Source organism: Neocloeon triangulifer, unplaced genomic scaffold (genome assembly GCF_031216515.1).
Source record: "Neocloeon triangulifer isolate White Clay Creek 2 clone unplaced genomic scaffold, ASM3121651v1 ptg000008l, whole genome shotgun sequence".
Lineage (NCBI taxonomy): Eukaryota > Metazoa > Arthropoda > Insecta > Ephemeroptera > Baetidae > Neocloeon > Neocloeon triangulifer.
This window is the reverse complement of record NW_026775550.1, coordinates 4,714,542-4,741,957: the sequence shown is the minus strand read 5'-3', so window position 1 is coordinate 4,741,957 and position 27,416 is coordinate 4,714,542. Positions and strand designations below refer to the sequence as shown.

The window sequence follows — 27,416 nt, the reverse complement described above, 5'->3', positions numbered from 1 at the left end:
AATCAAAGTCGGTGTCAAGTGTAAAAAAATATTTATTTTCCTTACAAGTTGATTGGTTTATAAGCTCGTTTTATTCACAGCTCGATTATGTTATTTTTTTTAAATAAATACATTATTCATAATCCGAATTCTCTCTGATTGCATTTCTGGGTCAGTGGAAGTGGACGCTTTTTTTGCCGTAGCGCCAGTAAGCGATGAAAGGGAAGCGCGCCGCAATGAACAGGGCCAGTCGGACGAGTCCGTTGAAAAATGGTCGGAACACGGTTGCGAGCCACTGGCGGGCCAGAAGCTGGTAGAAGACGAGGCGCACCTCGAGCACACCGCACTTGGAACGCAGCGACATTTTCTGCTCGTACGTTGAGCCAAGGAAGTCCTCCATGATCACGGCCATCATCATGTGGAAGTCGAGCGAAGGGATCAAGCACTGCATCCCGGTGATCAGGGCCGTGGCCATCGGCTCGAAATGGGACGGAGGGTTTCTCAGTCCGGGGGCGACCACCTTTTCCTCGATGGCCAGACACAGCGATTTTGTTTCTTCGAGGCTGCCCGTGCACAAATTAAATCTGTAATCAAATTAATTACAAAAATCGTATGAGATTTTGTGCTCTGTGCATTTTTATGATTATTTTCTTTAAAATAAAACAAGTTGAAAAATAAGGAACATAATTTTTTTTTAATAAATAATTTTTTTTCCATAGGAAACTTTGCATTTTTTAATAACTTGATTTTCTGCACCTTTCTTTGAATACAAAAGATCAATATTGCTTTTTATTGCTATTTTTGGTTAAGAAATTTGTTTACTCTTATTTTAAAGCTGTAATAGAGTCAAATTGTTTTTAGAAAATAAAGGATCGAAAGCTCGATAAATAAATAAATTTTTTCTTTGGCAAAAATCAAATACAGTTTTTAAGATACCTCAAATATGAAGTTATTATAACAACGAATTTGGACCTAAAAATTAATTTTTAAATACAAAATGTTCCAGTTTTTAATTTGATAATTCCTTATTAAAATTATTCCCATTTCGAAGATAAATCTTTTTAAGTATTTTTATACATACCTGTCTTCGATTCCGAGCAAGTAGCCAACGGTTCTCCAAAAATGTGCGATTCCTTCCCACGCCTCTTGTTTTTCGCGGTGCAGCGCAAAAAATTTGGGATGCAGAATGGCGAAGCCTATAAAACCGAACTGCGTGACGATCATGTCGAATTGCGACATTAGTCCGAGTTTGCGAGACCGTTTGGCCGCCGCCGAGTGTCTGCTCCGAATTAATTTTAACGACTGATACGCCCTGAAAAAAAGAAGAATTTAAGATTAAAAAATAAAAATTAATTAATCAAACAAATATTTAAAGATGAAAACTTAAATAATTGTATTTATTTGGCATAGTCAATAAATTGAAATTAAAATTTGTGTCATTAATTAAAGTTATAAAAATTAATTTATTATTTTTTTTCTGCTTCCAAATAATCTAATAATTTTCAAGACACAATTTATTTTGCTTGTTTTAGTACATAATTGTTTCGTAAAAACACGCCGGTATAGTTAATAAATGAATTAATTACAATAAATTTAAAACAACCCTTACTTTGATCCTGGTTCGAGGAGGTCGCCGTCGTACCACTCCATCATGTGGCTGAGGGTGGAAAAGTACCTGTTGAACGCCGAGCACGGCTCGCTGGACTGGGACGTGCAACTCAACACCCTAAGAATACTTGGCACGGCGAGAAGACACATCAGACCGGACAGTTTCGAGTACAAAAATGTAAAAATGTTGCGCCGCATGAATTCTTGTCCCCTGTAATTTTTTTAAATAAATAATAAAATCCTGTAATGTGCGTCATTGGAATTATCAAAAGTATATGTTTAGAAAATATTAAATTAGAACAAAATTTGGGCAATCTACGTAAAAATTTTCTGCTTCTTATTCATGAAATTGTCTTACAATTAGAGTATCGATAAGCTGGTTTAATTATTTTATATCTTAGTTTCCTTTGCTGCCTAAAAAAATTCATTAAGAAAAATGCGATAACAAAAGAGATTTTCTATTAAATTCTTGATATTAAAAAGAAATCCTTCGCCGCACAGCGAGATTTGATTGACTTTAGCTCATATAAATTTTTTTGCCACACGTGAAACTTGCAGAGAGAAGAAAACTGAATCGTCTCACAATCTTCGATTAAAAAACTTTTCGAATTATGAAATAAAAAATAAAATTGCTTTTGATTAAAAATACGTCAATTTTTTTCTCCTTGCATAAGTTTTAATAATTTTCAAAATTTTCAAATTTTCTCATTTAAAATTTTCAGTGCAGAGTGGATAAATTTTTAATTAATTTCTTTTTATTCGGCAAATTGAAATTATACTAAGAAAATTTCTTTTTAAATTTCACCAATTAACTTAATATATCATGTACCTAATTTAATTCGTTTTTGTGTGTGAAAAAATAGCTATTAATTACAGAGACCTTTTGAATTTTTCCAAATCGAACCAAGGCGGAAGTTCCATGGGCGATCCGCAGTCTGCAGGAGCTTGGGCGGCCTCTTCGAGAAAAGCGTCGACGTCCACAAATTTGGTCGAGCGCTTTTTTTGACTCGCGGAAACGTCATCGTTGTTGTTATTGTTGTTGTTGGTCGCGTCCGACGAATTTCCGTCACCTGAAAACAAAAAATTGATCGAGTGTGAACAATAATTTTTTTTGCATAATATTAGGAAAAAATTAAAAGTAAAATGGTAATGCACGTTCTTGCGTGAACATGATCAAAAGTGTATTTTATTTTTAACAAATTCATCACGACCATTTAAAGTCGTGCGAAAAGGTAAAATGCATTATTCAACGATAACGAGAGGTTATTGAAAATTACATTTGCGCCTCTGGAAGTTACTTTTGTGTTTCTATTTAATGAATTGCACCAGCCTTGGCCAAACGTGAACAAATTAATGAACGTGCGGTCACATAAAATTCTACAATATTAGAAAATAAGCACAATAAAATTCGCACGCCTCGACTCGATTTGATGTTGAAGAAATCAATCCACTTAGATCCAAATGAGTGCCCCGCGAGCGCGAAAAAAATAGTGAACCACATATCGAGAGTTATAGGAATTGCGTCCTCCGAGTCGTAAACTAATAACAATAAAACAAAATTAAAAATACATGAGGAGCTCGTTTTCTACGTTCACGATCCTGACGCGGCACGAGCCGTGATTTTTTGTGTATAAAAAGCCAAAATTTTTGGGGAAGTCCATCAGTCTAGCACCAGCCGGATAATCATCAATACTCAATCATGAACGCTAAGGTAAATTCGAAAAAATTGCAATCTATACATTTTTCTTTTATTTCAGAAAATCATTAAATAATGTGTTTTTATAGTTCAAAAAAACTATACTTTTAGTTATTAAAAATTTTCTACGTTTGGAAGTTTTTTTTCCCATTTTTATTATTTTTTCAAAACATTTTTAATTGGACAAATTTTCAAGTTCCAGACAAGTCTGAAAACTCATTATAACGGTATTAAATTATATTTAATTTTCATCATTAAAAAAAAATAATTAACAAATTTTAGTTGCTTATCAACAATTTTAAAACAAATATTTTATATTATAAATTATTTTAAATAATATTTTGATTTTTTTTACCGATAGATAATCACTTGCCGTTTCCCGTACTTTACAATAATAGAAAATTTAAAAAAAAAGTGGGGTGCAGTTTGGATAAAAAATATAATTTGTATGCTTTACGATCACTTTTGATCCGTTATAATTAGAGAAAACTTGTACTGCTCTTTTGAATCTAAGTATTTTGTTTGTCTTTTTACAATCGATATTTTGCTAATTAATTAATTTGTGTTTTTTCATGTCTATCAATTTTTCTAATTCTTTTTAAATTAGGAACTGACACACAATTCAATACTTTTAAAAGTAATGAGTAATGAGAGCGATCCAAATCTGCCATTCAATTCGATCGAAGGGCTAAATTGTCCTCATTATAGTTCATTATTTCTTAATTACAATTTTTAATTCAATTGTTTTTAATTTTTAATTAATTATTATTTGGCTACGATTTGCCAATTTCTTTAAAAAAATTATTCCATTATATTCAATAATTTTTTTTTTGTCAGGTGATTATTTTTCTGGCCCTCGCCGGCGTCGCTTTTGGCGTGACGACCGAAGACGCGAAGCAGAAGCGCGACCTTTACAACTACGGCTACCACCCTGCCGCCCTCGACCACTACAACGGCTACCCCTACAACACGTACAACACGTACAACCCCTACGCCTCGTACAACCCTTACGGCCTCGCGTACAACCCTTACAACGGCCTGCCCAACAGGTTCGCCAGCCCCTGGAACTCTGGCGCCGTCGCGCCCCTCGGCGCGCCCTGGGGAGCTGCCGCCCTCGCCGCCCCCGCCATCATCCCCTCCACGCGTCCCGCCCTCCTCGGCTGAACACCAAATTCAGCAATGATCGCTGACAAAAGTTTCATCAACCTCATAAATCATTTGAATTTCAAAATGTATAAATTATGATATAAATAAAAATTAAAAAAATGAGCACAGTAATTAATATGGAGCAGTTTCGATTTTGGAAAAAACGACCCCTCTTCTTTTAAAATATAATTTAGATTGTCTGAATATTATTAAGTATGATTAAGTATTATATTGTTAGTTGCAAGGTGTCTTAATTGATTGTTGAAATGTGTTTAATTAGAGAAGAATTGGTGATTTGAATTTAAAATCGCCTTTTCCTCGATGGGTTTTTGTGAGTTGTTTATTGTTTAAGAAAAACAATATCCTGCTCTACATGTTTCGGCTGCGGGCTGCAGCCATAATTCATGAGCTGCGAAAATATTTTGACAAAAATTAGTACAAAAATAAATTTTTTTTCAAAATTTATTTTTCTTTCAAATTGACAATTTTCCGTGAAAAATTATTTAACATTTCTTCACAAAATAATTTTTAACACAAAATTTGACATTCAATTCAAAATATTTTTAAAAACATAAATTTTCTTATAATAATTTCGGTCAGAATATTTATAGAGAAGAATTATTTAGAAAACTCTACTTGAATTTTGTAGAGATATTTACAAAATGTGAGTCAATTAGTGTAATTGGACGTAAATTGAAGATTAAATTATAATTATACGCTCGGATTTAAAATGCTCCAATTACTTGTACTGAAGACTAATTTTATTTTAATGAGTTATTAATTTATTTTTCACAAATCAAAAGAAAATTAAAGATTGAAAAATTCAAAATGTGGAAAAATAGCACCTATGAGTTGCTAAAACGCGCCACGCGGGGGCTTCTAGAAAGGTCCGATTAAAAATAAAAATAAACCCACAAAAATATATTCTTGAAAAAATGTATTTTTGCACGCAGTTTTCTAAAATTTTGCCATGTGTCATTTTATTATAATATTCTTACTTGAAACAAGGTCTAGAATGTTGCTTTTTTGCTCCAAAAAGTACACAAAAACAAATCGCACAATTCTTTCTGATGGCAAACTTATTCAAATAAAAAAATGATAATATGCAACCTATCACGCCTGTCTTCCGGCATAGCGTGTATCTCTTTATTGTCTAATGATTCTTGCTCCCCGATGGAAATCAAAATTCATTTCCAATAAATTTTTATAACTTTTACAGTAAAATAATGTATAATTATTAAAAAAAATCATTTACTTAATTTTTGTTTTGTATTAATTGTTAATTTTTTGTACTTTTTTTTTACTTTAAGAACACATTTAGGGATTTTAATAAATAAATTTTTTGTTTTTTTAGTCAAAAATTTTATTCGTATAGAAGAATAAATAGAAAAGCTTCATCAAATAGATTTTTCTCATATTTAAATAAAAACTCAATTAACTTTTATTGCAGACAAGAGCGCTTTTATTTATAATATTGGATGATTCTTTAACATGATTAAAATGAAATTCAGTATTTTATGAAGAAAATCCTAGCCAAGGTAGGCGGGTGCGGCGAGCCTGTGGAGTCCGAGACCAGCGTAAGGGTAGGCCAGGTTGGCGTAGGGGTAGGCGTTGTAAGCAGGGTAGGCGTTGTAGGGGAGGACGGCAGCTCCGTAGCCTCCGTAGGGGTAGGTGGCGAGGGGTGCAGCAGCGAGGGCAGGGTAGGTCGAGAGGCCGATGAGGTTTCGCTTGTCCTTGGTGGTTTCCTCGGCAGGGGCGCACAAGGCGACGCCGACGACGGCCAGAAAAACGAAAACCTGCAGTTTTTTTTTTGCTCATAAAAATGATAAAACCAAACTTGGAGAATAGGATCTTTTGGGTGGATCAAAAAAACATCTTCTCAAAGGTCTTGACAAAAATATTTAAAAATCCTTATTTAATAATAAAAAAAATAATAATAATAATAAAATTAGGCTTGTTTGTCTCCAGGTTTTGATTTTTTTTTAAATATTTTATATTATTAAAAAAAATTGCTAGGAAATTTGCAACATGCGGGTTGCATTTTCACCAAATCTTTACCCAAAACTGGCACAGATTGTGATAAAAAGACTTAAAAAAAAATTATTTAAAAAGTGAAAAATAAATATATTAAATTAAAAATGTGAAATAAGTTTTTAGCGATCCAAAATATTGTGAGTGCAAAAAATAGCTTTGGTTGCGAACCTTGGCGTTCATGATGATTGTTTGCAGCGGTCGGACTGACTGATGTGCCCTGACCAAGGTTCTCGCGTTTTTATACGTTTCAGGTGCAATAGAGAAGCCGATAGTTTCGAAAGCACAGAGGGCAGTTGTTAATTGTGAAAGAGCTGGTCTAGTGAGGAACTAATTGCTCAAAAGCGAAATTAATTTACAGTGTTCTTTTTACTGTATTAAAAACCGCAAGGCGACGTGTTACATTATTTGTGAATTGCGCATTATTATCAAATCGACTATTAAAGTAATTTTAACAATAATATCATTGTCAGAACAAATCTGATATGATACAACAACGACGACTCATTAAGTTGATAAAGAAAGATTATGAGCCTTAAAGATAAAAAAAGAAAGAAAGTGGCAAATATATTATGTCATTTGAATTATTTTGAATAGATTAAATTTCAAGAAAAAAAAATTAAAATTCAAAAATTTAAATTTTTATTGATAATTTTTTAAAATCAGCTCGTTAAATACTTTTTAGAATTAGACAATCTAAAGTGCAAATTTCTTTTAATTACTCTTACGTTTCCTAAAAATTTTGGGACTTTTCACAATTAATTTAGTGTTCATTTTTTAAACTCACAAAATTTTAAATTACTTCCCCAAAAGCTTAAAAATAAAGTTAGACTTTTCATCTCTAGGAAGTGTACCAAAATGATAGATAAAGTGACTAAAGTGTCTTTTAAGTCTTAGCGATATGCCTTAGACTTTTACATCCCAGGGATTTATATAAATAGTTAGAAAAGTCTTAAAAACTTTCAGTTACGAGACGAACGCACGCGAAATTAGTTACATATTTTTTATTATTTTAATTCTCCACGCAGTCTCTGAAGATGAATCGCTATAACGGACCCAATAACGCTCGCATGTTCGGACAATTTGGGTCCAATTCAAATAATCAAAGATGGAGAGGATCGTTGGACCAGGTCAAGTGGATGTACATGTGTGGCAATAAAGGTACGTGACTATGAAGGAAAACAATTCAACGTTTTAAATAAAAATTTTGCAGATTGGAAAGAGTTCGACCCCGCGTTGCAGGCGCAGCTCGAGGCTTGCTACGCTTCGGGCGGCAACAAATTTTCCTACACTTTGAAGAACGATCAGTACGACGCGGATTTCATGAAGTGGAAACAAGTGAAGAGGAGCGACCCGACCAAAGTGAGGAACATCAAGAGGGAAGTTGTGAAAAAGCAGTCCTATAGTCCACAGGCGACGTCCAACTCGTCGGCGCCAGTGACCTCTTCGACGCGTTCTTCGACTTCCTCGGCGCTCAGCCTCTCCGAAATCCTGAATTGCGAAGTCACTTTGGCCGTTCATCATTTGTTGAAATTATTCGTTCTCTTGATCGCCTTCATTATTTTTCTGGTCCATTACATGAAAAAGTAAAATTTTCCACGAAAGACTTTTTTAAAGTCTAACTTGTTGTTCATCTGGTCTTGAAAAATTATGCGCCGTTGCTCATTTTTCAATTGGAATGTAACAATTAAATACTGAAATTAATTGTGATAATAAAAGTATTTTAAATGCATGGCAAGAAATGTTTTTTTCCTTTTATAAATAAATTGAATTTTTCAGAGAATTTTTTATTCAATTTAATAAGATATAATGTGGACAACTAATAAATAAAGAATTCTTCAAATCCTTCACCATCAATATTGGTAAAGAGGCTGCTAAATAACGCAAATAAAAGCAAATTATAAATTATAAGACAATATTTAGCTTTATAAAATGCAAGTAAAAAAATATTTCGTCTTTCAATTAAATCAGGAAAATCAGTGTGGAGTGTAGAAAATGTAAAAAGTTGAATAAACATAAATAATACTTGCTTGCGACCAAACCAAATTAGAAATTTTCTCAGCTCTTTATAAAAAATAGAATTAAAATGATAAGTTTGCAGCAAATTATTTTCAAGTGTTTAAAAAAAGTAATGTTTCTTATGAAATATAGACTTAAAAGTCTTCTACAATTTGAAAGCTTCTATCTTTAACTGTTGCAATGTTAAAAGCTAAAAGTCTATGACAGATCGACATGTAAGATTTTCCTAACCATGGCCATATTAAAGCGTCGCGCTGAAGAAAATATTTCAGTTGTGATTTATTTTTTAACGCAGGCAGCTTCTCTTGAAAAAAGCTTAAAATTTTTGTCTCAGAATTAAAAAAAAAAAATGTCGACGACAAACCAAAATTTCCATTGTCCACCTTCAGGATCTGCCTCTGCCGTATTGGACCAGGCCAAGTGGATGTACATGTGTGGAAAGAAAGGTAATTGAGAAAAAAATTATTATTATATTTTGTATCTTTTTAATTTACGAAAATTTCAGATTGGAAAGAATTCGACACTGCATTGCAGGCGCAGCTTGAGGCTCGGTACTCATCAGGAGGCAACAAATTTTCGTACACTTTGGGCAATGAACTTTACGACGCGGATTTCATGAAGTGGAAACAAGTGAAGAGGAGCGACCCGACCAAAGTGAGGAACATCAAGAGGGAGATTGTGAGCGGACAAAACAATGCGATCTTTAAGGCTAAAAATTCTCTACGCTGGCTCAACCTGACTGAAATCATGAATTACGAAGTAACTTTTGCTTTCCATCATGTACTGAAATCATTTTTGTGTTTGCTTGTATTTATTATCGTTTGGTCATTTATTTAAAAATAAAGGATTTGGGATTTTTTGTTTAATGTAATGAGTCTAACTTTGCAACAGATGGATGATCAAAACACATGGAGTATTTTTTTATAAAATTTAATTACACATTATTATTTTAGTAGGAAATTAGTTGGAACAGATCTTTATTCTTAAAACTGTAAGATTGCTGAAACCCATTAGACAAAAATATGTTGTACTTCTTCTATTTTTGTAATTTTCCATCTGCAGTTAAGATTTCTGTTTTTTATTTAAAATCATAAAAGATATTTCAGTATAATCAGAGTATAATGATTTTTTTTATAATTTCAGCTAAAAATTTTTGTTTTAATTAAAATTAAATAAAAAAGTTGTAAAATTTTAGACTTATATAAAAAGTCTTACCTTGGACGTGTGCTTTGCAATGTTAAAAACTACAATTACTCCATGCAAGTATCATTTCATCGGAGATATAAGTACAGATTAAATTCCGCACTCGCACAGAAGCAGCTAATTTTCCAATTGCGATATAATAGAATAGTTTTTTTTTTTTTTTTTTTTTTTGAAAACTCTGACAAATAATAAATTATCGCTGTGTACAGCCCGAATTAAGAGTTAAAATATTTTTTAACGGTTTCTCCTTTCATTGCCAATAAAATAAACTTAAACTTTTTTAATTAATTAAAACGATGATCAGCATCATTATATTATGAAACTTATTTAATTTTATTTACAGAACATTGTCAAAATCCATTCCAGCCGACTTTTTTTTATTCTTTGCTTTCTTCGTCGGCGGCAGTTTCAGGGGCAGTTTCGGGGGCGGCGGTGGAGGAGGCAGGGGCGGTTTCGGCGGCGCCAAACCTGACGGCCAAGCCAGTGTAGGGGTTGACGATGGCGTTGCTGTAGTAGTTGGCGTAGGACACGGGGTGCACCACGTGAGGGATGGGCCGATGGACTACGACGGGGTGGTGGGCGAGGGGGTAGGTGTAATGATAGGGGTAGGAAAGCGCGCCTCGCTTCTGCCGGGCTTGCTCATGGTCGGCGGGGGCGCAAATCGCGACGGCCACGACGGCGAGAAGAACGACGACCTTTTGTCGGAATTAAAAAAAAATTGTTATTTTTTTCGGAAACAAAATTATTGCAGATTAATTAATTACCTTGGAGTTCATGTTGCTGTTGGCTTAGTTGGAGAAGACAACTGACTGATGCCTTCTGCCGAATCGCACGCGACTTTATACCGGTTTGAATTGTGGTTTTAGGGAAAATGTTCTCTGTACTTTACAAAGACGAGTCACGCAATTTTTCTGGTATGAACGAAAATAATTGTTTTTTAGGGTCAAATATCATGAAATTACAAATCTGTGGTTTGAAAACATTGATAATTACAAACTACAATGGATAATGATAATGTTTTAAAGCATTATTTTGCATCATTTCCAGACTTTGTTAGTTTTTATAATTAAAGAAACCAATGATTTCAAGAAATTAACTTTTAAAAAATTACAATTTATTTGTTCTCCTCAATAAAGTTCACATTTGACTAACCGTGAAGGTTACAAGTCAATTGCATCGCAATTTATGCTCGTTGATCAGGCACACTTTGTGTTTGTTTTGAAATTTCAAGGCGATATATGAAAATTCAGTAATTAAAGTATTATTATTTATTCTTCTCGGTCAATACAAAAATTTTAAATTGGAAAAAAGAGAAGAATTGTGCAGTCGGAAATGCAAGAATACATAAATTCAGCAATGCTCTGATGAGAACAGACAGTCTTTGATGAGACATGAACAACGCGCCATAAACGCAAATAAGTATTATTAAAAATTAAATTTTACATTTTTTGCTACCTTTTTGCCATAACGGCCGTCGCCCTGTGCGTACCAACTGGGGACGAAAGAAACTAAAGAGAAAAGGACTCCTCTTTGCATTAGGCGCCCTGGCGCCCTGACATGTTCCGAGGTGGAATCGACACACAATAAAGTTTGCAACTCCGATTATTGCTGCTCAGCCTGGATTAATCTTTGCCTATTGAAAGCGAATAAGAACCAAAGATTTTATCAAATTTCATGAAATTTTTCACTCTCGTTTTGTTTTTAATTCAAATCATTGTTTCTATATATTCTCTTATGTACCCAAAAAAATATATGTTTGTTTTTTGCAATGATTTAAAATGTTTCACATAAATGAATAGAAGATTAAAGAAAAAAATGGCAAGCCCTTGGTAATTAAGTGACGTGTGAAAAATGTAAATTGGTATTGCACTTTCACTTGAAACGCTCTTCAGGCACTTTTTGTTTGGTTTTGAGCACGAAAGGGAAAATTTTTAAATTGCACCATGTTTAAACTCTCAAAGGGCACTTTTATTTCGCAAGACGGTTTTCATATCAGACATACAAACCACAGGAAGCACTAAAAGCAATTAGCCCTCAATGAATAAGAAGTAATAAAAATTATAAACTCATCGAAGCAAAGAAAAAGTGGTCAATCAATTGGAAGAAGAGACTTGTTGCGAAAATGAACCATTTAGGTGGGTAGGGACAAATTTTGCTATAAAAGTTTGGCAAAAATAGAAAATTGGATCAGTCTAGCAGACGCACTCACAACATGAACGCCAAGGTTTGTGCAGAATTTTATTCTCAATTAATTTTTTTTATTGTATTTCATATTTCACTCCAAATATTTAGAAAAACTTTAAAAACGCATCTTATAAATAATTCTCGTAATGATTCCAGGCTTCGTCATCCAATAAATTATTTATTTCTCATATTGATTAATTTGCATTAGATCCAGTTGAAAAATTAAATATTTTATCACGCTAAACTAATTTGAAAAACTGGTTAATTTTGATCTTTTTAAATAAATAAAATATTTACAATTGCACGTTTAAACTTTAACATAATTTTTCATGAATTTTATAAATAATTGTTAATCAAATGGAAAAAATTATTTGAAGGTGATCGTGTTTTTGGCCCTCGTCGCCGTGGCCATGTGTTCCCCTGTCGAGGAGCAGGAGGACTCGACCCCGAAGGATAAGAGGGCATTGCTCGGTCTCGGCGCTCTTGGGCTGCACGGCGCCCTGCACGCACCTTACCTCGTCAACCCCTACGCCAGCCCCTATTATCCCTACGGCACTTATCCGTACCACCGAGTCGTGCACCACGTCCCTTCTTTTGTCCGCACTACCTATTATGGTTAGATACTGTGCCGCCAGCTCATCTTTACGACCACGCTCGATTAATTGAAATTTGAAAAATCTTGATTATTCTCATCGTCCAATTTATGCGAATTTTCATCCATTGGCTCCAATTGTATTCACCGATCATCTATTAATTAAAATTCGCCATTGAATGTGATTTTGTAAATGTGTAATTATAATACATGTTGTGACTTTATGACTGACCGACTGATCACCTTAAACTTAATTGCAAAAATTTCTCCAATAAAACCTTCTCATCTTTGTAAGCAAAAAATCGTTTCATTGAAAAAAACAAAAAAAAAACAAGACATTTAATAACCAAAATGAATTTTCAGCGCGATAAAATAAAACGTACGCTTCTGCAACTTTCAACTTATGAAATGTAAATTTTGTTTCAAAATTTAAAAAAAAAAACCTTAACTTGTTTGCAAGCAATAATTTTCATCTGTATTCATGAAGACACAAAATTCGGAGATTATATAAATTAATTGAAAGAAAAGAAAATTATCGGGAATGGATTGTTTAATTTATTAATTCTTTGTAACCATAAAATAGCTCTTTTCAAATTCTCCTTAAAAAGGTTGCCAATATTGAATTAACTATAATTAAGGATTTGTGTGTTCTTAGCCACTAAGTTATCTTAATGAAAAATATATTACTGAGAACATTAAACATTTTTTAAATTATCTTGCTGATTTTACAATGAAAAACAAGAATTTTTTGTAAATTTTCTAAATTTTGTGTGTCAGCTGCGGTTCCTGATAACGAATGAACAAAGACGAGTGCTCAACAAAGGACGCGCGGTCATCAACCTTCAAATTGGGTAATAAATTCCGTGCAAATCAAGAACACGCACATGTTCAGCTGCCCACTCTACTGGGGAAACAAAACCTGTTTTCTCAATGCCAAAATCCGAAGAAAAAATAATCCTACATCTACAATAGATTAGAGTTGAAAATATAGGAAGCTAGATCGAGAAATTTGTTTGAAAAAGCATCATTTAAATTAAATTTAAAAAAGTAAATTCATATAAAAAAAAAAATACTGAAATATTTTCTTTTTTCAAAAGAATTTTAACGTGGATTCAGAAACTGAGCGAGAAAACCAATGCTCGGAAAAACGAATTAAAATGTCCAAATTTCAACTTTTAATTGGAAATTTTAATTATTTTTAAAACAGATTAAAATTTCCAATTAAAAGTTGAAATTTGGACATTTTAATTCGTTTTTCCGAGCATTGGTTTTCTCGCTCAGTTTCTGAATCCACGTTAAAATTCTTTTAAAAATTTAATACAGAAACTGAAATACACTTAACAACGCAAACACGACAAAACTCTACACTAAAATTTACAAAAAACACACACTCACACTAAAACAAATTAGCAACATAAATATTTAATTTACTCTATATAAAAATAATAATTACAGGGTTCTTTATGCACATCTAATTTTTATTTAAAAAATTAATTCGAAGTTTTAAAGTTAATTTATGTGTCTTTCGTTCGCTTGATAATTTAGTATAATTGTCAAATCCAGCCGGAATGAAATTCAAGGCTCGTCCGCGACGCCAATTAGAAAAGCGCTGATAATCGGACAAGCCGGTCTTTAGTAAAAAAGCCGCCTTTTGCTTCCCCATGATATATGTATACGTGTGCTAGTCTAGGTAGGTCTATTGGCCGTTTGTGTGGCGTCTATTTCGGCGAGACGTGGTTCGCCTTGAACAGATGCCAGGGGGTCACTTGACATTCAACACTGCTATTCCTCCGAAAAGCGATAAAAATCTATCTCTCTTGAAATTCCACCTGTGGCCAAAAAGGTGTGCCCTTTTGATTGTACGTGCGACAAAATCGGTGTTTGCCAAACGCGGTGACGAGCATCTTTTCTTGTCAAACATATGCACTTGAAAAAGAGACCTGAAGAGAGAGGAAGTCACACATCAAAGGTTTTTCCTGCTCTTTAGCGTCTGGAGATGGTCCATAAATTTTACAATCGCGCTGCTCCACTCAAGGTTTTTTTCTTGCAGAATAGAATAGTAAAATAAAGGGTGTTTGCCCTTGGACCGCCCGCAGTTAAATTATTTTAAATGAAACGATCAGCGTGAGTACCTTTTTATTCAGGGGGACAAAAGGATTGAGTGAGTGCAGAAATTATGCATTTTTTTGTGGACGTGCTTTGTTGCGCAACAAAGGCAAACCTCGTTCGTCGTTTCAGGTGCTAAACATCAATGACGACGCCTTCAATTAGCACCGCCCGGTGCACAATAACATTGCGCTCTCTTTTATATTGGACACGCACAAATAGCACACATAACAGGTTAAAGAAATTTAATAAAAAAAATTTCATAATTTTTACACACAAATTTGCCAAAATATTATATATTTTTTTGCAAATGATTTTGTCATTTATTCTAACCAAATTTTTTTTTACCTGAAACATTAATTAATTTAAGCTTTTTAATTTTTAAAGGCGATTTAAATTGAGGAATGCTCCAGTCTTAAGTCTGTTTTTATATAGCAAGATGAATTTTAAGTTCTACAAAAGTAAATAGTTCAATTGAGGAATTAATGAAAATGGTAAAAAAAAACATTCATACAACATGTATAAACGTGCATAACAATAATAAAATAGTAAACTTTTAGAAAAATAAAGACTATAAAGAACATGAAGTATTTTATTGTTTATAATTTGCAAAAAAATTCCTTGCCAAAATGAATTTTGAAGACGACGAAAATGATCAAAAGTGACATATTTTTGTTATTTCAAAACTCTAATAATTTTAATGAAACCAGAGTTTTCTAATAAAATCAATATTTATTTTAAATGTAAATTAATTTTCGTGCAAATTTCAGTAACTAATAAAATCAATAACCATCCATACAGAAAAAATGTGCATTTACACAAATCTTAATTTTTTGCATGTTGCAATGTGATAATGAAACAAGTCAGTTGAACGTTTTGTACTAAATGCGCCAATTGGAAATTTAACACGGATTGAACCAGTTATTTCATTTCATCAGCAGTTTTTATGGTTACTGTCTTATACTATTTTATTCTATTTCAGGTCAATTGTATTTTTTTTACTCTCACACTCTACGCAAATCACAATTAATTTTCTTAGCCCACTGGTATAATTATTTTTTTTTGCACGTCCGGGAATTCCCGTGGACGGATTCGAGAAGCAAACTCAATCTTGCTCTCGTCTGATGAAACTGGTTTCTTGACTGATGGTCACGCAAAGAAAATATTTCTCAACAAAAATTGCGCATCTTTTTCTATAGATAAATCTCTTGTTTACAGCAGAAATAGAATGAGATTTATAATAAAAACTAGTATATCTTGTCATAATAATTTAGCACTTTAAACATGTAGCATTTAAAAATATACAATTATTACGCAAACAAACGCATTTTTTCGATTTTTAGTGATACCGATTATTTTTATTTAAAATTTTTGATGAACTCAATATTAATAGTATTCAAAATTTATTCATGCATTAATAGAAAAATATTGCATCATTTAACTGATCTTTAATGACAATTCACATCTTTTGCTTTCTTTAATTCATCGAGTTATCTTTTTAAAATTAAGAGGTTCTCACTTGAGCTTAAACGGAATTTGCTTATAACACAATGTGAATATCCCCAATAGTATTACACAAGTTAAAAAAATCTTTTTTTAATTAAATTATTTTACTTGTTATTTAAATTTCCTGATCAGTTTCAATTACTTTGACAATATGGAAAAATTCACTCACTAATAGAAACAAATAAATCGGATTTTTATTCTGTAAGTCAATGAGCGCCAAATTATCCTGCACGCTTCTGAAAGTAACTGGAGAAAAGAGAGGAACCTCTGCCTATGCAGTTTGCAAAAGCAAAAATTTGAAATAAAGTCAGGATTTTGAAACTTACTTTCATTCCTGTCTATGACGGTGATTTCGGTTTTGGCCATCGTTGAAAGACGTCGTATCCTATTTGCGTTGAATAATTTTTATTGTTGGTCGAAAAAACACACGCGGCAGGTCAACCCACTTCACATGCTTTTGCTCTCCAGCTACAGACTAATCGGCCGCAGTCTCTTTGCACGTTGGCCTGCGAGCGAGGTTCGCAACGCTTTCTATCGCCGCCTCTTGAGCCAATTCTGGTGAAATGCTGCGGATGCACCGGCACTGAACGGATGCCGCGGCCGCCGGTCCATGGCGTTTTAAGAGAAAGAAAAAGAAAGAGGTGATCAAACCACGGAGCGCGCATCGCTCTGTGATGATTCAGCAAATTAATGAGTCAAAAAGAGAAATGGAGCAGAAATCACAAAAATCTTGATTTTAACACAAAAATTTAATTATATTATTAAATGAAAATTGATACCAAATCTCATTAAAATTAATGCAAATTTGAATTTGTTTGAATAAACTGACACTCAAGGAGATGATCATGGATGTGAAGAACTGATCGGGCTTTTTCCTCGTTGATCCTCATGAAATGGGTTTTTCATGAATAAAAATATTTATATTATTATATCGCGAGGAAAAAGCTGCAAATTTTAATTTTTAAAATCAACTAAAAACCTATAAAACAACCCTCGATCGTGAACTTCTACTACATAATAAATTGCGATAAATTGAACAGTAGAAAAGTATAATTATATATTTTACAATATATTAAATATCAAGAGCTTTCAAAATTAAATTGAAATAATTTAATAGAAATTTTACCATTGAAAATAAAAATTGCTGATTTTTTTCTTCAATTTTATCACACACCAAGGAAAGTAATTCAAATTTTCAGAGGAATTAATTTTCAACATGTAAATTTCTAATAAAACAAAATTTGCCTTCCTCAAAAATCTAGCCAGCAGCTTCAAACAAAAAACGATCATTGAACTCTCCAAGACGAAAGACCGCTCCTCCAAGTCTGTGTGGCGACGGACACAATTATGAACGTCACTCCCTCTCCTGAAGAGTCTTCGCTAGAGAGAAAGCATCATGGGTGATACTTCTCCTAGAGAGAAAGTAAAGGTTTCCTTCCTTCTACATCTCTTTGATCCGACGCTTTGCATAACACAATCATAATCGCGTCACCCGAATGCAACTATTAATAAATAATTTGTCCTTGATACGGTAGCAAAATTTTAAGATTTTAATTTAGCAGAGTTCAAATGATATATTTTTTTTTAAATAAAAAAAAAATGCTTGAAAAAATCTCACGCTTTCGCATTGATTAACTGCAGGCAACTTCCTGCGACCCTGAAACACTCGAGTGACCACATTCATCGCTTCGCTCAAATCTCTCTCTCTGCACTTTATTTTTTATACTTTCAAATTTATGAACTGCATTTTTCATATCCCACATGTGCGAAGCGGCGTGCAATTGTGATTGCGCCGTAATCAAACTTAGCACACATTATACGTCGGACAAACTCTATGCGCACGTACGCGCATTTATATAATTCCATTTCCACTTTCTAATTTATTAGATGAGAATTGCGATGGGTAATGTGCATTTTAATTACCGCATTATTACAACTGCAAAAAGTCCATATCTATTGCTTATCTCCGATTAATTAATATGCGCGGCGCAGGATAACATCGGACTTCTCTATCCTGTTTTGTTGGAAACAGTCCAAGCAAGATTTTACATGCGTTGACAACTGACGATTTTATTATTCGGCTGTTTGCTTGCACGTACCATGCAGCCACAGTACCGCAAGTTTAGTGGAAAAAGCTGATTTTTTATTTACATTTAGAAAATTTTATTTTAATTTCATGTTAACATAACAAGATGTTAAATTAATTATTTTGAAATTTAAATCAAGTTACAATCAAAGCCAAAGTTATAAATAATATTTTTGAAATTTGAAATAATGGAAAGAGGCCTTAATGATTGTTGTTGCTCTAATTAAATAAATAAATTTTTGTTAATTTTGAAGTTTGGAAACTCATGAACAGTTTTCCCATTTCAATTCAAAGATAAAATTTATGAAAATAAATTGTATTTATAATTGTATAAATCATAAAAATATTAATATAATTCTATAAAAGGAAGGAGGATTCAGAATGAAATTTAAGTTGAAAATAAAAAGACAATTGCTCAGTTCTTGCTTGGTTCTTATTTAAGATTAGTTATCGACAAATTTAAATAATAAAAGTATGTTCATTTGTATCCAGTTCTCTTTCCTCAAGATTAATTTCACTTCCACGCTTGAAAATCCTGTCAATCTTTAGCCACTCACAATTTTGGTCTCTTCGGCAACGAACCGAACGCTGAAATTACTGTACTCTTCGTACCAGTCACGTTGGCCGTCAAGGCAGCGGTTCCGACCTGGTCCCACTTGGATTTTCTTTTCTCCTCTATGGTGGCTGCGGTGGCGGCTGCTGTTGCCAGGGCTGCCGAGGTCTTCTGGCCGATGGCCCCACCTGACAGCAGAAGAGTGGGCGGTTTCCTTGCTGTCCCCGTCACAATCTCCACCTTGGCCTTTTCCTTCTTCTCCTTTTCTTTCTTGTCCATCTCGACCTTCTGCACTTTGGCCAGTTCTTCGTAGAATGAATCTTTACCCCAGCGCGTGGGGTCGTACATGTGTGGTGGATAGTTGGTGCCTAATTCATTGATGTTGCAGTACAGGATCAACTTTTCGTAAATGCTTGGGTTGCGAAAGTCCTTTCGGCGTTGAATCATCGAGTTCATGTCCAAGCCCTTTTGCACCTGAATAATTTATTACAAATTTGATTGGAACTTTTTTTAATTTAAAGTCTACCTTTTCAAAATGTTTCATGACCCTTTCCTGATGTTCGGCTGAGCATTTTCCTTTCGCCTCCTCAGGAAGTTCAACGTCCGTAGGTATGGGTCTTCGTACCTCCTTTTTAGCTGGCGAACCCATGGCGTTTTCCACCTCAGAGGGCTGTTCAAATCCAACCCCTTCACCATCTTCATCTGTGTATTCGTTTTCAGTGTCTTCCCCTTCGGTCGAAACGTTGTTTTCATCTTGGTAGGACACCAGTCGGTTCAAATGGGCTCGTCTTTTTTTAGGTCGGCCAGTCGGCTGTATGGGCGATGGAGGTTTCGACAGGCTGCTCTCTTCGGTCAGGGTCACCGTCCCTGCCTCAAGATGGCCAGGATCTTCTTCGTCCTCGCCCTCTGAGTCGGTGTAGGTGGCAGTCAGGGATGCCAATGAATGCGACATCTGTAAAAATTTAATTGAAATAAATTGTCTTTACCAGCAAGAAAAAAAAATCAATTGCAACAAAATGCATTTTTTGTGCAATATTTTCGAATCATAAATTGCAGCACGGTCCAAGACGAAATTTCAAATTTAACACAATTTACTCACGATTAATTTTCTTGAGAGGAACGCACAGTTTTCAATTGGCAAATTTGTCTTAATTTGGTTGTCGAAAACTGCAAAATGTGGGCCGACACCGCCATCCAAGACCAGAATCAACCAGAATATCAACAAACAAGACAAGAAAGTTTAAATTGCGGGTTAGGTTTAGCGTTTACTTATGGGCGCCATATTTAGTTACCGCGAATTTCAAATCCACAGCTTTAAACAATGTAAATTATTTGAATTTGGCGGGGTATTTATCGAATTTTGTGCATCCTCCGTACGCGAATAAAAAGCCTCCTGCGCCGACCAGCGCAATCTGCACGCCAGCAGCGCCACCTTGCAGGTGTCAAATTGAAACACTTTTCAAAATAAGAAGTAATGACATTCCTTCGCATTGAGTGATGAAAAATCTGCCCTTCTAGCGCGTCCATGAATTAAGGTGAGTAATTCCTCTAGAACCGCATGCAATAAATGAACTCTGCTAGAATGTTAATATTTTTGGAAATTAGCGGCTCTTCTGTTTTATTCTTTATTCTGGATATTTATGCAGTTGGGCCGAAACTGCTGATGGAAGGAACATCAGTAAAAGCCGTGCAAGCAGTTTCCACTTTCTTGTGTGAAAGCTGAAAGCCATACTTGTTTTAACGGGTACGTGTGAGTTACCTTATCTTTCTAATTTGTCGGACCGTACAGATGTTATGCTTGACTTTGTTCATAGAATTTCTATAGTTTTATTCATTTTATTTTTTCTGATAAAATTTATAAATTTCAGGACCTTTTGAAGATGAGTCGAAATTTGAGAAGTAATGCCAAAAAGAGTGTCGCAGAAATTGAAAGAGCCGATACTCCTGATTCTCCTGAACCTGAAGACAACAAGGAGCAGACAGAGCTTCTCGCATCGAAGCTCAGCTACGACCCAGGATGGTACCATCTGTCCAGAGAAGAAAGGGCAAAGTTGCTGTGCAGAAAAATATTTTGCATTGACTATGGAGAAGCAAATGATTACCAGAAGAAACTCCTCCGAACTGTGGACATTCTCAAAATGGAAAACATTCTCAGCCTGGAAAAAACAGCAATGCCCCTCCACATCATGCTTGGCGTCGGTCGACTCTTTTTCCGGATGGATTTTTGGGAATTGAGTGAAGAACAAAAACATGATTTGGAGGAATGGATGCTGAAGGGTTCCAAAGGAGATCCTGTAAAGCATCTGAACACATTGACGGAGGCCGGAGAAAACTGGCTTGCCTCGGTCGAAGAGGCCAAATTGAAATCTCTACGGAGACAGCCGAATTTGGCTTTGGCCAAGAAATTCTTCTCTGTGAAATACCTGCAGCTGAGTGAATTGGAATGCGATGCCATTAATGATTTCAAGCAAAACATTACAAGGAGACTGGACGAGATCGAGAAAATCAAAGAGGAGAAAGCTGCCGAAGCTGCAAAGGAGGAGGAAGTTGTAATTACGTACTGTCAATTGGAGCCTGTGAAAATCAAACAAGAGAAACCTGACGATTTTGAAATAGCAATCAAACAAGAGCCGGAAGATTCTGATGATGACATAGAGCTACACAGGACTGTTGTATTAAGAGTGGAAGAAGTGACCAAGGAAGTCAAGATGATCCAGTTAGCCGAGGACTTACCTTTGCCACCTGATCAGCAAGAGGACGAACCTGTACCGGAAACTACAAAATCTAAAAATGATCAACCGCCACCTAAAGCTACTGAAGAAAGTCAATATGCACAAAAGAGTGGCAAGAGTGCAGAGGAAAACATGGAAATTACAGAGACTGAAGTTTTCCAAAATGTGGAAAAAGACAATGCATCATCTGAGAAAGCCGCAAATGAATCTCATAAGGAAGACCCCAAGGAGACAAAACCAGTTGATTCCCAGCCTGCTCCAAAGACACCAACAAAAATAGATGACCATAATGATGCTCTATCTGAAAAGAGTTGTGCAAAATCTGTTGATGCTGACAAATTTCCGAAAGGGAGTGAAGCTGGAAAGTCTTCCGAGCAACAAAGTTCATCGTCACATCAAGATAACAATAGCGAAATTAAAAGAACAGCTAAAGTAGCTAAAAAAAGAGTAATGTCTCCAGAAAATATGGAAACCTCTAGCAAGAAAGACAGATTTGATGAAGAAGTACCAGAGAATCCTTCTACAACAAGTGTCAAGTCTTCTCAAATAAAGAAAAATAAAAAACAACTTCGCCAAGACAAATATAGGCAAAGGCACATATCAAAAAATTCTGATGCAAGTAGCAGCAGAAGCGCTGGTGACTTTGAAGAAGAAGCAAACATGAATGAACAGGCAAACATGCAGAATGAACCTATCCATCGAGCCAACTTGTTGTACAAAATGAAGGTTTGGAAAACTTTTGAAGATCTGCTGTGGGTTCAAATGGATATTCTGGTTGACATTTTGCGCATCAAAGCCGAACAAAATCAAGACATGTCGCCAACTTCCATTTCAATGTACAACGCCATCAAAAACAGCCACCAAATTCCTGGCATTGAGTTTGAAATAAACTGGATTGTTGCTGCCAAAAAGCTGAGCGACGACGAAAAAGAAGCCAAGCATATTCTGGACATGATGAGAAAGGTGGCCAAGAAATTCATGGTGGTTCTGGCGCTTTATGAACATGAGCAAGACTTGAAGACAAGACCGAGTTCTTGTGATGTAAGGGCAACGGTACAAGCGGATAAAGTAATATCAGTTGAAAAAATTTTAAAATGTGGAAAATTTAGTCTGGTATGGCAAACTGTCACAGAAGCAGCCATAATTCCTGTTCTGAATAAGGAATCGCGCTTTATTTTTCAAAGAAATTACAAAACGTTGATCAGAACATGCAAGGCAAAAGTACTAGAGCAATTTCTGATGTGTGTGCCTCATGCTCTACACTTGTCTTCTGATGACGTCGCATTCCTGCTGTTCAGAAAACCTGCCAATGCACTGAACGCACATGCAGGTGTCTGTGTTCAAATAATGCACTTGAGCTTTTGTGCTTGTTTCGTTAGGAACAAAAACTGTTCATGGAAACTTCCATCTGTCAAGCTTACTGTTGGTGAAAAATTGAAGTTCTGTTGTATGAATTCAATTACAAATCAACAAGTGTATATTATACTTAGCAAAATTTTGCCTTTCCTCAGTGATGAACAAAGAATGGTTTTTAACACATCAATGACTGCATTGAAAGCACGCCTCATTCATATAACCACGACGAGGAAAATGTACAAGAGCCTCACAGATGATAGGTACTTTCAAAAGTTAGCCCAGTTCAAAGGTGATGCCCATCAGATGAAGAAACTGGAGAAGGAACTTGAAAAGATCAAGAGTGATAAATCGAAGCCAGAAACAGTCGAGAAGGGTTCCCCGAGCAGTGAGAAATCCACTTCGCAGCTGATTGAGCTTGAGATGCTTCGACTGAGAACTTTGATTCTGCAGCAGGAGTTGGACAAACTGAATTGCGAAAAGGAAAAAGAGACTCCGATTGAAGAAAGTGGGTGCGAAGAATTTTCGATACCATCCCAGGGTCAAGAGAAACAAAATGAACAGGAAGTCGAAATGCAAGTGCAAGTTGAAGAAGAAGTAAGCAAATCTGCAGAAACGGCTAAAGACGCAGGCCCTCCGAAGGAAGTAGGCAATGAACAGGGCCAAGATGACAAAATGCAAGTTGAGGAAGAAATAAGCAAATCTGTTGAAACGGCTGAAGACGCAGGCCCTCCAAAGGTAGAAGGCAATGAACAAGGCCAAGATGACCAAATGCAAGTTGAGGAAGAAATAAGCAAATCAACAGACATGTCTGAGGATGTAAGTCTGCCAAAAGAGGCAATTCTTGTTGAAGAAGCTGCCAAAATACCAGAAGTGTCTGCAGAGCCAAGCATTAATTTCCCAGCACATAATGTTTGCACTGCAGAACCTAAAGATCTGTCCGAAGGAGAATGTTCGAGCTCGGATGAAGAGGAGAGTAAGAAGGACGAAGGAGAGGAGTTGGAGGAAGGAGAGCTGAGGGAAAATCAGCGTAAATCTGAAGAGGAACACACTGAACTAAAGAGACTGCAGAAAAAGGTGCACCGAATGAGGAGGCAGGTGGCCATCAACGCTTTGCTGCTGGAGCCACACAAATTGGACGAGGTGGCCGACATTCTGCTGAGCAAAACCTTTGCAGAATTGGCAGGCTCCGAACGCAGGCGGGTCATGAAATTTGCCTTAAAGTTCAACTTTGAAGCTGCCCAGAGAGCAGCACTGGAAAGACTGTCTCCAGAACCATGTGCCTCCCCACCTATTTTCCACACTCCGATCCAACATTCCGAACAAGCTGCAGGCTCAGCAGGAAACGCGGCGCCCCTTCAGTCGCCATCAGTCAGCTCTAATCTGCAGTTGGAAGCTCGGGCTGAAAAAGCGCCTGCGAAAGAAACTCCCATGGACGCAGAACCGACACCACTCATGGATAAACCAACGGCCCTAATTCCTCCCAATCGGAGCAGCGCGTCTGCAGAAGGCCAGTATGAAGGAGGTAAGTCGAGAAAATTTATATTTGCTTGAAGAAATTGACACTCAAAGAGATGATCATGGAAATGAAGATATCGGGCTTTTCCTCGTTGGAAAAATGGTTTTTATCAAGAAACAAATGGCTCAATTTGCTTGTGAATAAAAACAATTTTCCTAACGAGGGAAAGCCTGATTTGAGCTTAGTTTTATTATTGTTATATTAATTTCATTTTATATACTTTTATCTGAAGTAAAAATAATTTTCAGATCTTTTGGAAAAACAAGAAAGTTTGATGCCAAAGATTGTTACGAATATTCGCATCTGCCAACGCTGTCACCTGCAGGGACACACCATCAGCTACTGTCGGTATAGAACTTGTGCCGGCATTCCTAAAAGTGACCTTGTACCATGCAACGCAGACTCGCCTGGTGCCATGGTCTCTCCAAGTGGATTTGTCAGAATGAAAATTTACGAAGAGTTTGAAAACCCAAAGGAAAAGGTCGAGAAAAGCCCTCCGACTTTTGTCAGCTCATTCCAGCCCGTAGCAAACATTTGCGAGTCGGAATCACCTCCTCACAAACCTGAAGAGAAAGACGTTGAAACTAAATCAGAGGTATGCCAGTAATTGTGAATTTTTATCATTCTTCACATTCTCTTCACTTTTAGGATGAAATTGAAACGATCAAAGTCGTAAAAGAACTGGAGAACATAAACGAAGTTCCTTGCACCCTCAAACCAGAGTCAGATGAGCGTGCTCCTCTAGTGAACAAAATCAAAGCAAGCATCTTGTCAGTATTTTTAAAGAAAAAAGGCGCTGACAGACTTTGGTCTAAGTTTACGGTAAAAACTTTTCCGATATGAGTATCCTTTTTTAAATTCTTGAATTTTTAATAGATCAAAAATTGTCGTGATCACTCGGAAGAGTTCCTGCTCAACGCAACACTGAGTGCGCTTTCGCACAAAGTTAATTCATTTGTGCCTGTGTGGGTGAGTAAAATAAAATATGAATATATTAAATTTATATTCAAAATTCTTTAGTTCCACAGAGTGCAGAATGATGCTGCTTTCTTTGTGAAAAATGCATCTGATGCAATTTTACATTTCTTGGACCACAACTTGATAGTTAATGTTCAGGAGAAGTCCTTGCAGGTATAGTTTCATGTTTGTTGTTGATTGCAGTGATTCATCACGTCTTATTTCAATATTTTTACAGTTAAATTTAGAAATTGAAATTGGGACTAAGGATAGCAAGCTGACTCCTTTCCCTGTCAATGATCTCATTTTTGAAGCAATCCGAAGGAGAATCAAGGCTGGCAACGTGGATTTGTCATCATTTCATCAGCATCCAGGCACGATTGGAATTTTCTGTCTAATGAAAATTGTTACTAAGATTTTTATTTTAGATCTGGCTCGATATTGCTTCTTTCCTCTTAATCGTCAAAACAATCTAGTGAAAGTCCTACGACTCATCATGTTCTTCGAGTCGTCCACCCTAACCACTGTCAGTCTTGCCGACAATGACCTTGATGATCTGAACTTGATTTTTTCTATCAAAGAGCCAGTGTTTGCATCAGTTACAAAAGTTGATGCTCGAAACAACAAGGTTAAATAAAGCTGCATGTTTCTAAATTTATGCTAACTAATATCTAATTTGTAGATTACAAAAAGAAGCATGGCAGCAATGTCGAGGATTATGTCGGGCCCTGAAACTTTTAATGTCAAAGAACTGCACCTGGATGGCAATCCTATTTGTAGCGAGTTTAGTTCTCCCAAAGGATATGTTGAGTAAGCATCTAAGTCTTATCTATTTATTTGGAATAAATAGTAACACAAATTGCTATTCTTATAGATTTGTGACTGGAGTATTTCCTTCGTTGGAAGTCTTGGTAAGATACTGCATTAGTATTTTGTTCCAAGCTGACTTAAATATTTTTCAAGGATGGCTGCAAGCTCTCTGAAAAGCTGTTGTATTACTTTTGTGACCCAAATTCAAAAGCGTTTGCCGAGCAGTTCACCAGACAGTACTTCAGCATTTTTGACAGTGATCGCCGTGATCTCCTGAGAGGACTTTACCATGAAGAAGCTCTCTTCTCTCTCACAAGCACAGTTTTGCAAAGTCAATCAACCACCACATCAGCAAAGTATGCATTGAAATTAATTTTGACAACTTTTAACAAGGCCAGATTAGTTTGGACAAGTACTTGGACTGCAGTAGGAACATGAAGAAGTTCAGTGACTTAGAAAAAATCAACAAACTTTTGGTTGTTGGAAATTCAAGAGTCGTCCAGTACATGAAAACCTTCCCAGCAACTGAACATGATGATGCCTCATTCACAGTAGATGTGACATTATTTACAGTAAACAATTAACAGCGAAATGAAAATAACGTTAATAATTTTCATATTATTTTTAGCCTCGGCATGTAAAGTTGGCGGTTTCTGGCTTGTTCAAAGAATCTCAACGAGAAGACACAAGCCCGAGACACTTCTACAGAGTTTTTGTCCTGAAGCAAGTGGGCGATTCATTTGTCATCAGCAATGAAATGCTGTTTGTGACTAACTGCACAACTGAGCAGAATAAGGCGAGTTTTTTTTCAAGTTGTGTTAATAAGCAATAACATTTTAATTGTTTTTAACAGCAGAGAGAGGCAAGTTCAAAGAACAGGCCACCGTCTGATTCAAGTCTAGACCTTTTTATGAACACGAAATCCAAAGAGCGAGATTTGACGGAGGCAGAAAAAGACAGGATGGCAAATAAACTAAGTGAAGTGACTGAAATGAAGAAGGAATGGTCCAAAAAGTAATCCTCAATTAGACTTTGAAAAATAATCTACAAGTTTCTTCATTATGATAAGGTGTCTAGCTGACGTGGACTGGGACTTTAGGAATGCCTTGATTTACTTTCAAAGACTGTACGAAGAACAGCAGGTGCCAGGGGAAGCATTTACAAATATGACCTTGACTGACTCGTCAACTAGCACTGCAGACTAGTGGATGATTGAATGATTGATTATGCTCTCTTGTTTGCTCTTAGCTTTCCTAAGTAACGTCTGGTCAAATTTTTTCTAATAAAAATACATAATAAGTAAAACACAATATAAGAAACTTGATTTATTTTACCA

At 35.5% G+C, this 27,416-nt stretch overlaps 7 protein-coding genes across 10 annotated transcripts; 4 read left to right on the top strand and 3 right to left on the bottom strand.

Moving 5' to 3' along the window:
• Positions 1–14: 14 nt before the first annotated feature.
• Positions 15–16,607, bottom strand: LOC132194845 (uncharacterized). The gene is made up of 5 exons (XM_059616399.1): positions 16,397–16,607; positions 2,468–2,657; positions 1,589–1,798; positions 1,061–1,291; positions 15–563 (listed from the first exon to the last, which is right to left on the bottom strand). Exons 1-5 carry the CDS (start codon positions 16,434–16,436, stop codon positions 152–154), a joined length of 1,083 nt encoding a protein of 360 aa, XP_059472382.1. The 5' UTR covers positions 16,437–16,607; the 3' UTR covers positions 15–151.
• On the top strand, positions 3,261–4,561 carry LOC132194808 (uncharacterized). Its single transcript, XM_059616316.1, has 2 exons — positions 3,261–3,298; positions 4,121–4,561. The coding sequence occupies exons 1-2, from the start codon at positions 3,287–3,289 to the stop codon at positions 4,445–4,447; spliced, it is 339 nt and encodes a 112-aa protein (XP_059472299.1). The 5' UTR covers positions 3,261–3,286; the 3' UTR covers positions 4,448–4,561.
• On the top strand, positions 7,439–8,181 carry LOC132194801 (uncharacterized). The gene is made up of 2 exons (XM_059616305.1): positions 7,439–7,621; positions 7,674–8,181. The coding sequence occupies exons 1-2, from the start codon at positions 7,498–7,500 to the stop codon at positions 8,048–8,050; spliced, it is 501 nt and encodes a 166-aa protein (XP_059472288.1). The 5' UTR covers positions 7,439–7,497; the 3' UTR covers positions 8,051–8,181.
• Positions 8,703–9,486, top strand: LOC132194834 (uncharacterized). Its single transcript, XM_059616384.1, has 2 exons — positions 8,703–8,925; positions 8,985–9,486. The coding sequence occupies exons 1-2, from the start codon at positions 8,829–8,831 to the stop codon at positions 9,314–9,316; spliced, it is 429 nt and encodes a 142-aa protein (XP_059472367.1). The 5' UTR covers positions 8,703–8,828; the 3' UTR covers positions 9,317–9,486.
• Positions 9,941–10,537, bottom strand: LOC132194837 (uncharacterized). The gene is made up of 2 exons (XM_059616388.1): positions 10,447–10,537; positions 9,941–10,377 (listed from the first exon to the last, which is right to left on the bottom strand). Exons 1-2 carry the CDS (start codon positions 10,456–10,458, stop codon positions 10,060–10,062), a joined length of 330 nt encoding a protein of 109 aa, XP_059472371.1. The 5' UTR covers positions 10,459–10,537; the 3' UTR covers positions 9,941–10,059.
• A 1,964-nt stretch (positions 16,608–18,571) lies between the features above and the next one.
• LOC132194671 (SAP30-binding protein) lies at positions 18,572–19,967 on the bottom strand. Its single transcript, XM_059616106.1, has 3 exons — positions 19,809–19,967; positions 19,236–19,661; positions 18,572–19,183 (listed from the first exon to the last, which is right to left on the bottom strand). The coding sequence occupies exons 2-3, from the start codon at positions 19,659–19,661 to the stop codon at positions 18,710–18,712; spliced, it is 900 nt and encodes a 299-aa protein (XP_059472089.1). The 5' UTR covers positions 19,809–19,967; the 3' UTR covers positions 18,572–18,709.
• Positions 19,968–20,137: 170 nt separating this feature from the next.
• On the top strand, positions 20,138–27,415 carry LOC132194670 (uncharacterized). 4 transcript variants are annotated; one of them, XM_059616105.1, is made up of 17 exons: positions 20,138–20,244; positions 20,356–20,453; positions 20,578–24,319; positions 24,562–24,657; positions 24,715–24,908; positions 24,962–25,135; positions 25,190–25,282; positions 25,334–25,444; positions 25,509–25,644; positions 25,699–25,898; positions 25,953–26,080; positions 26,145–26,181; positions 26,234–26,436; positions 26,484–26,652; positions 26,709–26,876; positions 26,934–27,094; positions 27,150–27,415. In XM_059616105.1, the coding sequence occupies exons 3-17, from the start codon at positions 20,590–20,592 to the stop codon at positions 27,283–27,285; spliced, it is 5,736 nt and encodes a 1,911-aa protein (XP_059472088.1). In that variant the 5' UTR covers positions 20,138–20,244; positions 20,356–20,453; positions 20,578–20,589; the 3' UTR covers positions 27,286–27,415. The 4 variants fall into 4 exon arrangements, with proteins under 4 accessions (XP_059472088.1, XP_059472087.1, XP_059472085.1 ...); XM_059616104.1 differs by having other exon boundaries at positions 24,562–24,908; positions 26,937–27,094; XM_059616102.1 differs by having other exon boundaries at positions 24,562–24,908; positions 27,150–27,414.
• The last annotated feature ends 1 nt before the right edge of the window (position 27,416 follows it).

Coding starts and splice junctions, on each gene's coding strand:
- LOC132194801 (XM_059616305.1), top strand. CDS start 7,498: ATGAATCGCTATAACGGACCCAATAACGCTCGCATGTTCGGACAATTT. Junction 7,622..7,673: donor GTACATGTGTGGCAATAAAG/GTACGTGACTAT, acceptor AAAATTTTGCAG/ATTGGAAAGAGTTCGACCCC.
- LOC132194834 (XM_059616384.1), top strand. CDS start 8,829: ATGTCGACGACAAACCAAAATTTCCATTGTCCACCTTCAGGATCTGCC. Junction 8,926..8,984: donor GTACATGTGTGGAAAGAAAG/GTAATTGAGAAA, acceptor CGAAAATTTCAG/ATTGGAAAGAATTCGACACT.
- LOC132194845 (XM_059616399.1), bottom strand. CDS start 16,436: ATGGCCAAAACCGAAATCACCGTCATAGACAGGAATGAAA. Junction 1,292..1,588: donor CTCCTCGAACCAGGATCAAA/GTAAGGGTTGTT, acceptor TCTTTTTTTCAG/GGCGTATCAGTCGTTAAAAT. Junction 564..1,060: donor TTGCTCGGAATCGAAGACAG/GTATGTATAAAA, acceptor ATTTGATTACAG/ATTTAATTTGTGCACGGGCA.
- LOC132194671 (XM_059616106.1), bottom strand. CDS start 19,661: ATGTCGCATTCATTGGCATCCCTGACTGCCACCTACACCGACTCAGAG. Junction 19,184..19,235: donor TCATGAAACATTTTGAAAAG/GTAGACTTTAAA, acceptor TAAATTATTCAG/GTGCAAAAGGGCTTGGACAT.
- LOC132194670 (XM_059616102.1), top strand. CDS start 20,590: ATGAGTCGAAATTTGAGAAGTAATGCCAAAAAGAGTGTCGCAGAAATT. Junction 25,283..25,333: donor ATTCATTTGTGCCTGTGTGG/GTGAGTAAAATA, acceptor AAAATTCTTTAG/TTCCACAGAGTGCAGAATGA. Junction 27,095..27,149: donor AAGAAGGAATGGTCCAAAAA/GTAATCCTCAAT, acceptor CATTATGATAAG/GTGTCTAGCTGACGTGGACT.